Source organism: Nicotiana sylvestris, chromosome 10, assembly GCF_000393655.2.
Source record: "Nicotiana sylvestris chromosome 10, ASM39365v2, whole genome shotgun sequence".
NCBI classification, from domain to species: Eukaryota; Viridiplantae; Streptophyta; class Magnoliopsida; order Solanales; family Solanaceae; genus Nicotiana; species Nicotiana sylvestris.
In genome coordinates this window covers 10320720-10337902 of record NC_091066.1, presented here as the reverse complement: position 1 = coordinate 10337902, position 17183 = coordinate 10320720, and the positions used below count along the sequence as shown (strand labels likewise).

General features: G+C 37.4%; 1 protein-coding gene and 1 long non-coding RNA gene across 3 annotated transcripts; both read right to left on the bottom strand.

Moving 5' to 3' along the window:
- Positions 1-313: 313 nt before the first annotated feature.
- LOC104240807 (protein STABILIZED1-like) lies at positions 314-3438 on the bottom strand. Its single transcript, XM_070159978.1, has one exon. The coding sequence runs from the start codon at positions 3353-3355 to the stop codon at positions 512-514; it is 2844 nt and encodes a 947-aa protein (XP_070016079.1). The 5' UTR covers positions 3356-3438; the 3' UTR covers positions 314-511.
- A 423-nt stretch (positions 3439-3861) lies between these two features.
- Positions 3862-8929, bottom strand: LOC104240805 (uncharacterized). 2 transcript variants are annotated; one of them, XR_011402799.1, is made up of 7 exons: positions 8098-8929; positions 7824-7974; positions 7626-7737; positions 7017-7218; positions 6724-6874; positions 6373-6492; positions 3862-4232 (listed from the first exon to the last, which is right to left on the bottom strand). It is a non-coding gene; the product is annotated as an uncharacterized lncRNA (long non-coding RNA). The 2 variants fall into 2 exon arrangements; XR_011402800.1 differs by having other exon boundaries at positions 7017-7099.
- Positions 8930-17183: the final 8254 nt, after the last annotated feature.

Here is a 17183-nt window from a genome sequence, read left to right as displayed (position 1 = left end):
AAAATGGCGAATAATACTTTTTTAGAATGTATATCTTCTATTTTTAAGAAAAAAAGACGGGAGACGGTTCTTCAAAAGTACTTGTTGTTAGCACAGACAAACAATTTCCTGCAAGCTTGACATTACCACTTGAAAATTTAAGAAGGAATATCAAAAGAATATGAAAAAAGTAATTGTCAGAACTAAAATTACACATGGTAATTAAATGGGCATCGATGGGTCATTACAGGCGCTGAAAGTAACACAATGCGAAGTGTGAAAAAAAATTCAATAATGTCCATAGAAAGAAAAAGAAAAACAGAACGCAGTCAACTTAGCAAGTTCTACGGTATGGTATTATCTCAAAAAGCAAATGTCTTCTTTGTCTCAGTCTCTGATAATTATAAATAACATATCACCAACACTACATGACGTAATTAACCCATCAAATGGTTGTACTAACTTCTGTTTTGTTAAGAGATAAGCTACACATGTAAATATAATATAACTACTGTCTCTAACCTATAAAGGATTAGTTGTGGTTATTTTCAGCCAAATTCTCCTCCTCCTTTAATGAGGCTACCACCTTCTTCAATATGCTTTCTGTTGGTTCATGAGAGTTCTCTACGGCCTTCTCTGTAGCTTGCCATTTTTCCCCATGCTTTGGCTCTGCGGCAACACACCTCTTCAACACATCATTCCTCTGCTCCTCCGTTCCATGCTGCTGTTCAAATTTAAAGTACAATGCCCAGAAATCACCAATATCTGGTGCAAGGGTCACTGCCCTGTTGAACCAATTTCTTGCTTTCTCTACTTTCCTCTCCTGCCAAAACAGCTTAGCCACTGCAACAATAACATGCGGATCATGATCACACTTCTTTAAAGCATCAGAACTTTTGGTTTTTCTTTGAGGACGAGGTGCCATCTCAATTGAAGCAGCCCATAGAATGCCACTATTGGGGCACTCCTGCAATGCTTTAGCCATCAGAACATCAGCTTCCCTTTTGTACCCATGCCTAGCTTCAGCCTGCACAGCTGCAAGCCATGGCTCAGGGCTCTGAGGATTCTTCTTCCTGGCCATAGTAAGAACTGCTCGAGCTTTGCTCAGCCCATTCATCTTCTCCTCTAGTGACGCAAGGGACAGCCAAAGGGGTATACAATTGGGACAATTCTTAATGCCAGACTCATAGGCATCCTTTGCCTTGTCAGAATTACCAAGTCTCTCTTCCAACTGTCCCAACATCAACCAAAGTTTGAAAAATGAGGGGAAGCGCCTCAATGCGTCATTCAGCAATCTCCTCTCTTCATCCACATTCCCAAGCTCTCTCTCCACAATGGCTGACTTCATCCAGACTCGTTCCAAGCCTCCCCTTTCACGTGCCTTAGCAAGAAGCTTCCTTGCCCTCTCTGTCTCACGGTTCTCAAACTCGAGCTTGAAAGCAGCAAGCCATATCTCCTCAGAATCAGGAATTGCAGCGAATGCTTCCTCCAGAATTGCTCGAGCTGCAGGAACATCACCAGCAAGCCACTTCTCCTTGGCACCCATCAACCATAGAACTTCGGCCTTTGGAATGTAGGTCACTGCTTTTCGAAGTAGTGCATCAAGTGATTCCCTGGTCCCATGGCTTTTCTCGAGCTGTGCTGCTTTAAGCCAGATGCTTTTCTTAGTTCTAAATACAGTAAGAGCATGTGCATAAATGTATTTTGCTGTTTCAATCGAACCCCGTTTCTTGCACTCTTCAGCATCAGCAACCCAGGTCCTCTTCCTATCTTCTTCCTCAACACCAATCCCAACAGTATTATTTATTATTGCCTGGCAAGTCCCAAGGGAACCAGCTCTTTCGCATCCTTCAGCCTCCTTCATCCAAGCCTCCCTATCAATCTCCAAACCTTCTCTTTGCAAAGCCCTGATTGCCCTTTCAATAATTTTCCCAACAGAAGCAGTATTCCCATTGGCTTCTTCCAGCCTAGCTGCAGTGATCCAGATGGCAGGCTCTTTAGGAAGTTTTTCTCTAGCCTTGTTAAGCACCTTCTTTGCGCTTTCATAAGTTTCCAACTTAGCAAGAGCAAGCCACAGCTCCACATGCAATGGACAGCATTCTACGGCCCTCTGAAGCAAAAGTCTAGCATCTTCCTCATTAGCCAACTCCACAACAGCTTTCCACAACCTCACCGAATCAGGGATATGCTCTAGACCTTTCCTCAAAACACGGCTCTTATTCGCTGTATCTTCCTCCAACTTTGAGGCCTGCATCCACAATTTCACTGAATTAGGATTTGCTTTAACACCTTGAGCAATCACTGCCTTAGCCTCAAGGGAGCTCGCTAAACGGCACGCCTCCAACCAAACATCCTCATTCTTAGGACACTCTTCACAACTTTTCTTTATCAACTGCCTCGCTACCTGCATCTTCCCCGCAACCTCCTCCAGTCTAGCAGCTGCTATCCAACCAGGAGGATGCTTCGGATTTGTCTGAGTAACCGACTTAAGCAACAACCTAGCCTTCTTAATATCCGAAATCTCGGCATCGCTAGTAATCTTCATGCTCTTCAAATCAGTCAAGTATCCCTTAGGATCCACCACGGTTTGTCCAGTAACCGAGTCCAAAATCCTATCCAACCTCACCGACAACACAGTTCCTCTCCCTTCACCCACGGCAGTCAAATCAGCAACGGGCGTCTGCGCTGAAGGTGTCTCCATGCCACCAACTATCCTGCTCCTTGGATCCAATGCACTTACATGCTCTTTCTCCTGCCTAGCCTTCTCCAAAAGTGTATCAGGAACAGGCACAAAACTCTCAAACCTCTTTTTCTTGTTTCGTAACGAGTAATCCCCAATTTCAGGTATACTATCCCACTCGGCACTCGACAATGTATACAATTTCCTCTTCAAGTCAGCAAATTGTTCAGTAATCTTTGGGTTAGACGCTCGATACTTCTCAATTTCTTCCTTTAACCTAGCTTCTCTTCTATCTTTCCTCCTCGAATCCATTCTCTGATCAATAGCTTCCCAAATAGCATCAGCTTCTTTATCATCTTCATCATACTCAGCAGAAGCAAATAACCCTACATCATTACCTTCAAATTCATCGAATTTCTGGTTCTCATCGTAACCCTTTTCCTCATTATCATCCTCTTCGTCTTCCTCTCCGGCACCACCCTTTCCACGGCCACTGCCAACGCCGCCAGCTGCCGGTGCAGCGCCGCCAACAGCAGCAGCTGAACGATCTGGGAGGTCAGGGGCAGCACGGGCAGGCCCAATATCAGAACGGGTAGTGAAACCCGTAGCACCACGGCCCAATCCAGCAACATAATTCGGAGGCGGCCTTGTGTTTAGGAAATCGAGTCGAGCTTTCGGTGCCCCGGGTGCTTGCATACCTCCGAGCAAGGGCGGCTCTAGGCCCTAGGGTAAGTTCTTGCCTTAGGCGCCCCAAAAATATAAAGTTTTACCTATATATATCTATATATATATATATATATATATATATATACCAGTGGGTATAGCCTGTGCTAAGCACAGGCCCAATAGTTATTTAGCGTTAATTTTTTTTGCAGTCGTTTCTCATAGTACTCTAAATTATCCAAGGAAAATGCCATGTTCCTTTGCCTGGTTTGGTATTTATTAGATTTTGTTTTTGGTAATACTTTATTCATTCCAGGAAAGTTTGTTAATATATTATCAATTTCCAATGCTTTTTAACTGCTCTGACAATTGATATATTAAACTTCACGCGAACTGCAATGGTTAAACATTATAGTTACACAATCAATTTTGGTGCTTAACATGAACATCAACTCCATGGTGGAGTACTTAGTATTGGAACTGCTAATCAAGGATAAAATTCAATCACCTTGTAATTTATTGACATATGTGAATTATAGATATAGAGTCGAGCAGATACAAACTTGGACAGAGCCTTCTATCTTGGCGGTTAATGGTCTCTGTCAATACAGGTTACCAATTTAAAGCACAAATGCTTTACACTTGCTAAATTTCATACTGTAGAATGAAAATAATGATGAAAATGATTCACTTTTTAAAGTGCAACTGAGCAGCCAATGGAAATATTCAGAGCTTTTAACTTAACCAGAAAAGTTGTACTCTTCCATTCAGGCTGGGAGCTTTTGTTTGCCGATGGAGGTCGACTCCTTCCATGGTCACTGCCCTTTTTACTTCTTGTAGCTTTGGCAGCACCCTTTCCTTGACCTTTGCAGTAATGGCAAATGATAGTCCTCGTGCTAGTTGAATTTCTCTAACAAAAGAAACAGGAATTAGCATGTAAAGAAATTGCATTGATCCAATACTCATTCCAAGTTCAGCTCAAAGATGCTTAAGACCAAGTTAAACTTGAAAATAGTAGACCAATACAACAAATGAAACTAATAATTAACTACAGATTACATTTTTTTGTAAACTCATTAATTAAAGTTTCATTATTCAGAATCAGAAAAAGCAGTAAACAAAAACCTAGGAATATGAACTAAACACTAACTAAAAATACAATCTTTTCGTAAAGGTAAACTAAAAATCCAGCAATTAAAGATTCAATAGAATCAGACTAACTATAAAACTAATATCCAGCAATTAAAGTTCAATAGAACAAGAAAGAATGTTCACCAATAAAAGACACTTGAATCTGACAGTTGTCATTTCTCATAAAAGGAAGAACTCCAACAAAAACTACAAATTGCAGAAACTATAGAAGAAGCAACCATAACAGGACAACAATGGAAACATAATCAAACCAAGAAGGACCCAAATAAGAACAAATTAAATTGTTTTTCATAGTCGTCACTCTCCTCACCACTATTTAGCTCCTCGTCTTTAGATTCAGATGATGTATCTTTTTTCTTCCTCTTATTTGAATTTGCAGGTACCTTACAAGACCCTTTTTTGGAAGCCTTGTGAGAAATTGGAGATTCACTCACACGCTCTGCATTAACTGTCGCAAAGATGAATTTGCAACTATAGTAAGAAAAGACATCGAATGACTTTAAAAATAAATAGGACTTCCATGACAACTATTTCCTCGGTTCAACAAGTGAATATTGGTATTTCATATGGCTTGTCTGTCTAATCTAACTTAATAATCAACCACGAAGAGAATCCTATACCGGCTGAGAAATTCAGCAATATAATCTGAAGGTCCACACAAGACATGCCAACCATCTCAAGTGAGCTCTGAGTTTATCTTCCAGTACTAATCATTTATTAACTTTCGTGTTCAACTGCCCTCACATAAGAATGGTAAAAGACAGGTATTGAGCAAGTCTACTACTCCAGCAACGAAAAATGTTACGTTATTGTTATTCATTGAAAGTCCGCTGTAGTAAAGAGTAGTAACCATACCATCAAAATTGAAAATTGACAAGCTATATATCAATGACTTTATTAATAATACACAGCTTTAACAAAATAATCACAGTAATTCAATTTTCCTATTCGGTCTCGGAATAACGTGCATTCTAGAGTTTTATTGTTTAAAACTTATCAGTACATAAGCTACAAATCCCATGCATTACCACTAACATATGAAGATATAATGAAAGAATTAACATTCAGTACTGAAATAAGGATTCTTAAGGAAATGGATAACAGGATAAACTTTTGATGTTCTACCAAGAAAAAACATTGAAAGAAAAAATTAGTAATCAAAAGCATAAGAAGATCCAATAGTGGTCAAGATAGCATTGTGAGGTACTCAAAGGAGGGCTGAAACATAGAAAAAACCAACAATAGTGCGAATGGCATAACAGAAATGGTCAAAGAGGAGAAATACATCAGAAGAATTTAAATGGAAAAACTGTACTACCTGTAGCAAAAAAGCAGATAACAACAGGACAGGGCCAACTACCATATGTAGACATCAAAGATAACATAATTCATTTTATCACAGAGAATCATATTGTACCACCAATTGGAGTTATAATTCTTTACATTGTAACCACATTGAAACCCTTAAGCTATTTGACATAATTTCTATGACTTAAAAAACCAAAGAACTGAAATAAGAAATATTTTCAGGATCGAAAATTCAAGCACTGAGAATTTTTTCTTTTTCAGATTACATTCACAAAAATATCTCGCAAAATGATATAAAGCCACTGGACTAACTGAACGATTCACATTTGCAGACAAGAAAAGAATAAAACTTAATGTGATTTATTCAAATTAATAAAATATAGTATTAAGTCTTTCTAATTACAGTTACATGCTCCACCTTATTTATTTGAATATAAGACCGTAATAGCAAAAGGCGTTAATGACATGCACACAAATAATGAACATATCGAAGAGAAAAGTAGAACAAGTCTTGGCGGATTAAATGAAAGTGAAATAGCTTGCGTTAAACAAACTCTACAAAAGCATTAAGGAGCAAGGAAATACTTCACATGATTTTGGTCTTTAAGTTATCCACATTGTCTTTATCTCCCAGATAGTCACCCTTTTCATCCTCATCATTTTTTGGGTCAGCATATTCATCTCGAGGAAATTTTTCTGTTGCACTTTCTCTATTTTACACAGAATAGCAAAAAAATCAATAGATAAAATGAAGTAGATGGGGCTTCTTCTTTATCTTCTATAATTGTAATTTCTGGGTTCTGTGATCACGTCAAAATTAGATATAATAATAATAATAATTTAATACACTGAAAATCTTTTCAACAGAAAATAAAACAGATACTCAGAAGAATAGCAGGGTAATAAAATAAATGAAGAGAACTTAAAATTTCTTTCAGTACCTTGTATGGAATTTGCAGGGGGATTTCAGTAACTTGAAGGAATACGTTTATTTGGTAGTTGACGTTACCGTCATGTCTGGAATCAGGCTGCAGACGGAAGCTTTTAGACGTGGCTTCAACCAGTTTTACTGCTGTTGTAAGCTTTAGTAGCCTGAGGAGCACAGGAAATTATGTACTTTGAACTCACTATAATCAGCCCTCTAAAATGAAACTCAGTTACAAAGAATTGCATAAATTGAAATAAATACAGTAACACACATTAGCGAAAAATGCTATGACGAATTCGGACTTACCATGTGTCACAGAGGCTGAGATACTAATTGAACTTCTTTAGCCAAGCAGCGATAGATTGCTTGTTGTCTCTTCAAGTCTACCTCTATTCATGACAAACATCTTACCCTTTATATGAAAACTCCAACCACGCTAAATATGAAAACTCCGATCACACTATTTTTAATCCACATATCTCAGTAATTTCAAGATCCATTTCTTTACCTTTACAAAAAAACTCAAGATCCATAAAAATGTGCAACATCAAAAAAGAGAAAAAAATATATCAATAAATTTTTGACAATGCCATTCCAACGGAAAAAAAAATTAGTTGTTTAATCCTTTATAACTTATCTATAATAGCTGATGAGTAAATCACAAATTAAATCTTAAATATGCGAAGCTATGATTTTGATGAGGGAAAACACAAGGCTACAAACTTCTATAAGATCACTTTTTTCTCATTTGACGAAAAAGTGAATAAGCAGAACTCAACATGTCAAAACTATTATATACTTAGTAACAACCAATAAGCACTTCAAACACAAATGTGATTAAATTTTATCCATTCAGCCACTAATAACCGTAAAAACTAAAGGCGTTCATGATGACAAAGTGGTGCTATAAATTACCTCTGCTGCAATGTGACGTGGTTGATGCTTGAATTCCACAGAGTCTGAAATAAATCTCAAATCTAATTGGTTTGATGTTCTTTCGGAAACCTCATCGCAAGTTTTTTAAAATCTGCATAATACAAAAGAATCTGTTGATATTTCTTTCAATACCTTTGATGAAATTTGCAAGTGGATTTCAGTAGCTCGAAGGAATACGTTTGTTTGGTAGTTGACGCTACTGTCATGTCTGAAATTAGGCTGCAGACGGAAGCTTTTAGACGTGGCTTCAATCAGTTTTACTGTTGTCGTAAGCCTTTATAGCCTGAGTATTTTGTCTGGAGTATTTAAATGATTAAGCTTTGAAGACCTGCACATGAAATTATGTACTTTGAACTCACTATAATCAACCCTCTAAAATGAAACTCGAGTTAATTGAAATAAATACAGTAATACACATTAGGGGAAAATGCTATGATGAATTCGGACTTACCATGTGTCACAGAGGCTGAGGTAATAACTGAGCTTCTTTAGCCAAGCAACAATAAATTGCTTGTTGTCTCTTCAAGCCCATCTCTATTGATGACAAACATATTACCCTTTACATGAAAACTCCGACCACACTAAAAATTAAAACTCCGATCACACTAATTTGATCCACATATCTCAGTAATTTCAAGATCCATTTCTTTACCTTTACAAAAAAACTCAAGATCCATGAAAATGTGCAACATCAGAACATGTGCCCAGGACTGGGCAACAAAATGGGAAAAAATATATCAATACACTCAAAAGAAGAGACAACCAAAACAGAAGAAAATAATAACAATAATTTGCGAGGAAAAAATAACATGCTTCACATTACTTGGCAAAAAACTCACACATATGCATGCCGAAGAAGGAAGAACAGTAAGCTTCAAAATGGTAAATAAAAACAAAAGAAACAAAAAAAACATTATTCAGTTATCTCAATTTTCAGCCATATATCAAACACATTGCGTAAATTAGTGTGCACAATGTTGTTGTAATGATAACCAATTCATTAGAACCTCATATCTTCTAGTGCTTCTCAAATGTTCTTCTTCAACATTTTTTATTGAAGAGTTTCCGGTGCTTGTAAAACACTCATTTTCAACCTTTCTGAATATTGTAGTTTGCAAATTTTTTTAGTATTAAAGCTCTTGAAATATGATTGAACCCTTCAATAACAAACCTGGTGATTACCCTACCACCTCCTCTGCTTTGTCGGATTATAAGGATACCCAAAATCACAGACAACAAAACGAATATAACCAAAAAAAATATACATAGATAAAACAAACAAATATGCACATCAAATCAAAATCAAGCATTAAGATATAAGAAACAAAATATAAAAAACAAATGAGAGACGCAAATGGAGAAATAGAAGCACAACTTGTCACGACCCAAAAAATCCTCCGAAGGAGTCGTGATGGCACCTAGTCTCTAAACTAGGTAAGCCTAACATTAACTGAAATAACATTGATATTTATTAACTTCAAATGAGATTTCTCTAAACAATTTATAATTCCCAAAACCGGTAGTACAAGTCATAAGCTTTTCTAAGAGTAGTTATACAAAATAAATACATCACTATTCCGAACAAAAGGAACATATGAAAATAAGTACAATTGAAGGTGACTCCGAGGACCGCGAAGGCTGCAGCAGGTTTACCTCGAATCTCCACTGCAACGAACAGCTACTATTGATCAAATGCCTGGATCTGTACACAAAAATGTACAGAAGTGTAGTATCAGCACAACCGACCTCATGTGCTGGTAAGTGCCTAGCCTAACCTCGGCGAAGTAGTGACGAGACTAGGACCAGACTACCAATTAAACCTGTGCAATATAGCGTACAAAATAATAGGAAGCAGATAACAATGGTGGCAACAATGATCAACCGGTAATATAAATAGCAGGCAACATAAATGTTTCTCAACAAATAATAAATACAAGTGCAATCAATTAATCAAGTCCTTCAAATATAAATCTTTCGCCTATAAATCCTTCAAGTAATAATCTCTAAGATAATACGCTTTTCAATAAATATATTTCGAATATATTTCCTTTCGAGTAAAAGTCATCTTGTGATGCCTCATTTCATAATCATAAATAATATTGGTCTCAGCCCACTTTCATATTTTCACGGCACCTCGTGCCCACATATTTTTGTCTCATTTTTCACAACAAATATCCTCATATTATTCAGTTCATAGGTTCCATAACCCAATACAATTAAGAATGCTCAAGGAGCCTCATTCACTTAACATAAAGTAGGGTACATCTCCCAACCCAAATAGGAAATCAACAAGAAAAGATGAAGTTATTTTTAGAAATCATTTGATAAAGAAAATACCCTTTTCAATTGAAGTACAATATCGAATAAATTATTACCTTTAATACGAGAAATAAATAAATCAAAATATAGAAGAAATTCCCTTTTAAGTAAAGTACAACCTCAACGGTTTAAGGAAAATTTAGCTGAGAAATCAATTGAGTTAAAAATATAACAATTGTTGAAATTTAAAGTATTTAATATATATAAAACAATAGGGTGAGGTATTCTCAACACTATGAATTCCTACACAAAGGATCAAGCCGTAAAGGAAATCTAAATCATCAAAACACTTGAATTGATAACAACAATTACAACGGAGATAAAATAATCATAGAAGGAGTACACCTCAATATATAGATAACAACCGGGGATCTCCCAGGATACCGTCCTGTAGTCCCAAATGTAAATACTCGGGGATCTCTCAGTATCCTCCGTATATGAGCTAGGGATCTCTTGGTATCCCGAGGATCTCTTAGTATCCTCAATATATGTGTTGGGGATCTCTTGGTATCCCGAGGATCTCTTGGTACCGTCAATATGAATGCTAGGGATCTCTTGGTATCCCGAGGATCTCTTGGTATCCTCAATATATATGCTAGGAATCTCTTGGTATCCTCAATATATGTGCAGGGATCTCTTGGTATCCTCAATATATGTGCAGGGGGATCTCCCGGGAATCTAACCCGTAGTCCCAAAGTAAATGTGCAGGGGGAATCTCCTGGGAATCTAACCCGGAATCTAACCCGTAGTCCCAAAGTAAATGTATAGGGGGAATCTCCCGGGAATCTAACCCGTAGTCCCAAAGTAAACAAACAAGGGGGAACTACCGGAATCCCATATCCGTAGTCCCAAAATAAATACACAACGCAACCGACAGAATCAACAGTTACATCACAATAGAAGGATCGAACATCACCGCAATACATATAACAACAACAATGACAATAACACAAGGTACGACAAGTAAATCAACTCAAGGGCTGTAAATCATAAAAAAATGGTAGAACCAGCTCAAAGGAATAAGCACAGAAAAGAATACTGGCATAAAAGAAAGGTTCAATAACGGGAAACTAACACGTAGCAACGATCCCACAATATACAAGTCAATAATAAGGAAATCAACAAGAGTCAAGTAGTTATGAAAATACAACATCACAATAAGAGAGGCAAAACTCTTCAGTTAAGTCAAATAGGAGTCACATTAATCAAAGTATAAAGACTCACGGGCATGCTTGACACCAACGTATAGATACTCGTCACCATGCCTATACGTCGTACTCGACAAATAACATATAACATTTATGGCACAACTCCTAATCCCTTAAGCTAAGGTTAGACCAAACACTTACCTCGATCCGGCTCAATAATAAATCCGAAACCACGTTCTTGCCATGCGTATCCGACTCCAAATGGCCCAAATCTATCCAATTAAATTGCATAATGTAAATAACACTTCAAGTAACCCATTCTACAATTAAGTTCTAAGCTAATACGTGAAATCAAGTAAAATGACCAAAATGTTCCTCGGGCCCACGTATCGGAATCGGATAAAAATTTACAAAACCGAATACCCATTTCGATACGAGTTCACCCATACAAAAATGATCCAATTCCGATACCATTTGGTCCTTCAAATCATCATTTTACATTTTGGAAAGATTTCACAATTTTGTTCCCAAATTCCATCCCAAATCACGAATTAAATGATGAATTTTATGATAGATTCATGCATTCTAGTCAAATCCGAGTTAGAATCACTTACCCCGATGAATTTCTTGAAAAACCTTCGACAAATTGCCAAATTCCGAGCTCTCTAGGTCGAAATATCAAATAAAACCCAAAACTTCGTATTTATAGAGTACCCCACGGATTCCACCTATGCGGTCCGCGCAAAACCAGTGCGGTCCGCGCAAAAACGAATGCTGTCCGCGGTGGATTTGACTGCAGTGACAGTCTTTGGTATTTTGGCCATAACTTGCTCTACATATATCCAAATGTCTATTATAATATGTTTCGGAAAACTAGATTCAAAGACCTACAACTTTTGTTTTTGAATTATCCCCAAATTCCTTGTAGATCAAAAGATATGAGCTTCCGAAGTTGGACCGACGACCTGCGGATCTTCATGACCGCGGACCGCGGTCACTTTCCCGCGCCCAACGCAAAAATGACCGCGCCCAGCACTAAAATTTCTGCCCCATCCATTTTCTAAGTTCCGGAATGTCTGTACTCGCTCAAAACTCACCCGAAACACACCCGAGGCCCTCAGACCTCAACCCAAACATACAAACACTTCCCATAACATCATTAACACCTAGTCGAGCTTTCAAATCACCCCAAACAACATCAAAACACCAAATCAACTTCGGATTCAAGCTTAAGAACTTAGAAATTTCAAATTCCACGAACAATGCCGAAACCTATCAAATCAAGTCCGATTGACCCCAAATTTTGCACACAAGTCATAAATGACATAATGGAGCTATTACAACTTCTTGAGTCGGATTTTGATCTCGATATCAAAAAGTCAACTTCTCGGTCAAATTTCCAAGTTTCGACTTCTCATTTTCGCCATTTCAAGGCTAATTAAACTACGAACTTTCAAAAGAATTTTCCGGGCACGCTCCTACTCCAAAATTACCATACGGAGCTATTGGAATCATCCAAAATCCATTTCGGATTTCGTTTACTCTTATTTCGCCTTCCAGTTAATTTATTTCAACTTAAGCTCTCTTCTTGGAGACTAATTGTCTCAATTCCTTTCAAAACCTTTCCGAACCTGAACCAATTTCCCCGGCAAGTTACATAAGAACCATGAAGCATGAATTTAGCAGTATAGGGGGAAACGAGGTTGTACTTATTCAAAATGACTGGCCGGGTCATTACATTCTCCACCTCTTAAACAAACGTTCGTCCTCGAACGTACTAAGATTATTCTGAGCTTTCAAATTTGATGTTTCTACTTTTACACATATACTCGTGGTTGATCCCATATTACCGCGTTTGAAATAAGTACGACAATACCGTTTCAATTGATATTATTTCCTTTATCCATAGTTGTAACTTTAAGACCAAATTTCTTACACTCTAGTCATTACCATAAAGGTCCGTTCTTCACATCAACACATGATTTTAATCTCAATTGGCTATAGCAACTCGTGCCTTTGCACCCCTCAAATCCGGAGTGTTACATTATCCCCCACTTACGATCATTCGTCCTCAAATAATAAGTAGAGTCTGTCCTCAAACAAATAGTGTAACTTATCTCTTTCTTTGCACAACTCAATGTCCTAAATTTTTCTAACTCCCAAATTTTTCAGAAATTTCGGCAGAGTCTCCGTTGTAATTGGGACTATCCACCTGTCAAAGTAACACCCACACAACTCATAACAATATATCCACAACTCAATAATGCTCCACAATGTATATATCAATAACACTAATCTCCGCATTACAAGTATGATATTATCATAATGATATCTGGACGTGAAACACATCATATGTATGACCTTAACCACATCTTTGGTTTTAATAGTTGTACATAATCGATTAAAAATCACCAATTAACTTCATGTTAACAAATTCTCGTTTCAAGGTTTCACTTTACTAACAACGTAGCATGAAGACCTCATAATTACTTACCTAAATTAACGATTCACAATTAACGCCACCTGGGCACTCATCTTGTAGGCTAAACTCAATAGTTAAAATACAAATTTGGCAAATTATGCACAGAGATATTCATACAAGAATTTTCAAATAAGCCTCATAGCATGACTCCCTATAAGTACTATAGTACACATTTTTAATTTCACAAGGGAGAATTTAAACACATAAATTTCTAACCACAAGGACCTCGTCCTTATATAACATCCACCGCAGCTTGTAGCCCGGTTTAAATATTTCATATCATATAAAAATGTGAGGATCTCGTCCTCAACTCTGAATCACAAGTATTTTGCACATTGTGCCAACTAAAATTTTTCATTTCCTTTCTTCCTTCTTTCAAATAATTTCCGTCAGACAAAATCACACATATAATGAACCCTCATACCGGTAGGGCATATAATTCACGATTGAAATTAATTATTTAGAAACTACATCGAACTCACCAAAATGATTAACAAAAGTCACTTTTGGGCTCACAACTATTTTTAGTGACCAACTCATAATGATAGACATTGCTATCTCCATATAATCTCCCAACAGAAGCATTCATATACGTAAATTTTAAGATTACGGAGCTCACTCATGAGCGAAGCATATTAGGAGGACTTGCCTCGATACTCAGAACCGAATCAAGTTAATGGAATTGTTCCTCTATAATAACTCGAGATCGTATTTGTAACGACTCCATCTAGTGTAGCGACCTCAGCTATACCATGGCAAATATATCAATGGGTCGGGCCTCCACCTCTTAGGCGCCATCTCCTCGCTTTTCCTCCACCCTTAATTGGTAGTGTAAGTCGAGTAGTAATTGCAATGGAGTACGTGGCACGTGTGCTCCGATGGAACGTATTTCTCCCAAGTCTATTACATTTCCTCAGGATGTTCCTAGTATCACCATCTTCATAACAACCCATCCGTAGTTCGACTGCTCATACTGAGTCTATACCGGATGAATTGAATAGTCATTGCAGGAAATTCCATGCCACTGGTACATTAAAAGATGACTGTCCCACGCGAGTGTTGTGATTAACTTAAGCACTACGAGTATACTGAATGTGCTTCCTTAACCCCGCTGATACTGAAATGTAGAATTATTAAGGATGTAGGAATATCTCAAGTCTCATCATCATCCCGTTCAATTCTTAGCTCTTGATCATATACAAGTTTTGGAAAACCTTTCGATACCACATAAATACATCTCATGTCAAAATTGGTATAACACATGATCCCGCAATCTGATCGTTGATAGTCGACTTCCCTCACTTGGTGCGAAATCATAAGACACATTCCCGACGATCCACAATACTAACCTTTACCGCTCATATGATACCAGTCATAAGACACCTCAAGCTATTTACTTGGCGGCTATCATCCTCATGACAGTTAAAAATCACTTCCTCCAGTGTCTTGGCTGCTAGTATGTACTCTTCGCTAATTAGAAATCCCATACGAACCACATAGTCTCTAATACCACCACTATCTTTAGATCTACATCCACTTGTAATTATTACGTAACCAATTAAACCTTCTTAAGATTGTACTTATCAACCAGATGTCAAAATCTGATGCACTCCCATGCGTGTAACTGAAAGATCTCTCTGCACTTCCATAACCGCGATTCTGAACGACACGTGGTAACAATGGTTGAGCAACCCTGGCTCTCTTATAACCCTTTTACGATATCACAAACCATTGGTGTAGTGAGCAATTCCATACATGAGTGGACGCAAAATAACATAAAATATATACTGCAAGCTGAATAAATGCCACACGATAAGGAATGAATAAAGTGGAAATTTTTCCTACTAGTTCTGTAGCCTCTCGAAGATAAGTACAGACATCTCCGTACCGATCCGCAAGACTCTACTAAACTCGCTTATGACTTGTAGCACCTATGAACCTAGAGCTCTGATACCAAAATCCCTCCAAAGGAGTCGTGATGGCACATAGTCTCTAAACTAGGTAAGCCTAATATTAACTGAAATAACATTGATATTTATTAACTTCAAATGAAATTTCTCTAAACAATTTATAATTCTCAAAACCGGTAGTACAAGTCATAAGCTTTTCTAAGAGTAGTTATACAAAATAAATACATCACTATTCCGAACAAAAGGAACATATGGAAATAAGTACAATTGAAGGTGACTCCGAGGACCGCGAAGGCTGCAGCAGGTTTACCTCAAGTCTCCACTGCAACGAACAGCTACTATTGATCAAATACCTAGATCTGTACACAAAAATATACAGAAGTGTAGTATCAGCACAATCAACGCCGTGTGCTGGTAAGTGCCTAGCCTAACCTTGGCGAAGTAGTGACGAGACTAGGACCAGACTACCAATTAAACCTGTGCAATATAGTGTACAAAATAATAGGAAGCAGATAACAATGGTGGCAACAATGATCAACAGGTAATATAAATAGCAGGCAACATAAATGTTTCTCAACAAATAATAAATACAAGTGCAATCAATTAATCAAGTCCTTCAAGTATAAATCTTTCGCCTGTAAATCCTTCAAGAAATAATCTCTAAAAAAATACGTTTTTCAATAAATATATTTCGAATATATTTCCTTTCGAGTAAAAGTCAACTTATGACGCCTCATTTCATAATCATAAATAATATTGGTCTCAGCCCACTTTCATATTTTTACGGCACCTCATGCCCACATATTTCTGTCTCATTTTTCACAACAATATTTTTATATTATTCAGTTCATAGGTTTCATAACCCAATACAATTAAGAATGCTCAAGGAGCCTCATTCACTTAACATAAAGTAGGGTACAACTCCCAACCCAAATAGGAAATCAACAAGAAAAGATGAAGTTATTTTTAGAAATCATTTATCACGACCCAATTCCCGAACCTGATCGTGATGGCCCCTCTCATGAAGACAAGGCCAGCCATTCAACCCAATTCATCCTTTTAAGACAATTAATTAACACAATTATAGTATAAACATGGTTTAATAATATCCAATAGCGGAAAGTATAGATAAAATACGAAAATCCAACCCAACTCAGCCCTAACCGGGGTGTCACAAGTCATGAGCTACTACAAAGTTTACTAAAATTCTACAAAGTATAGAATTAGGAACAAAGTCTGAAGATATCATAAATAACAGAAGATAAGGGAGAAAACGGGTTTGCAAATGCCATGCAGCTACCTCGATAACTCCGATGAAAACTGAACAGCAGAAAACTCGCTCTATGCCTCAGGAATACGTGTACCTGCACACATGGTGCAGGGAGTAATGTGAGTACTCCGACCCAGTGAGTAATAAATATAAATAATGACTGAAGGTAAGAAAACACGTTAAGGCAAACAACATTCTATACAGAAGCAGTGAAATCATTTAAAATAACAATTCAGTGAAATATCATGTGAAATTTCTTTTAAACTAGTAAAACAGGTAATTTGGCAGTAAAATGACAAGTAGAAATCTGCCCCTCGGGCTCAATATCAAAACAACAAGTAGAAATCTCCCCCTCGGGCTCAGTATCAAAATAGTAATTAGAAATCTGCCCCTCGGACTCAGTATCAA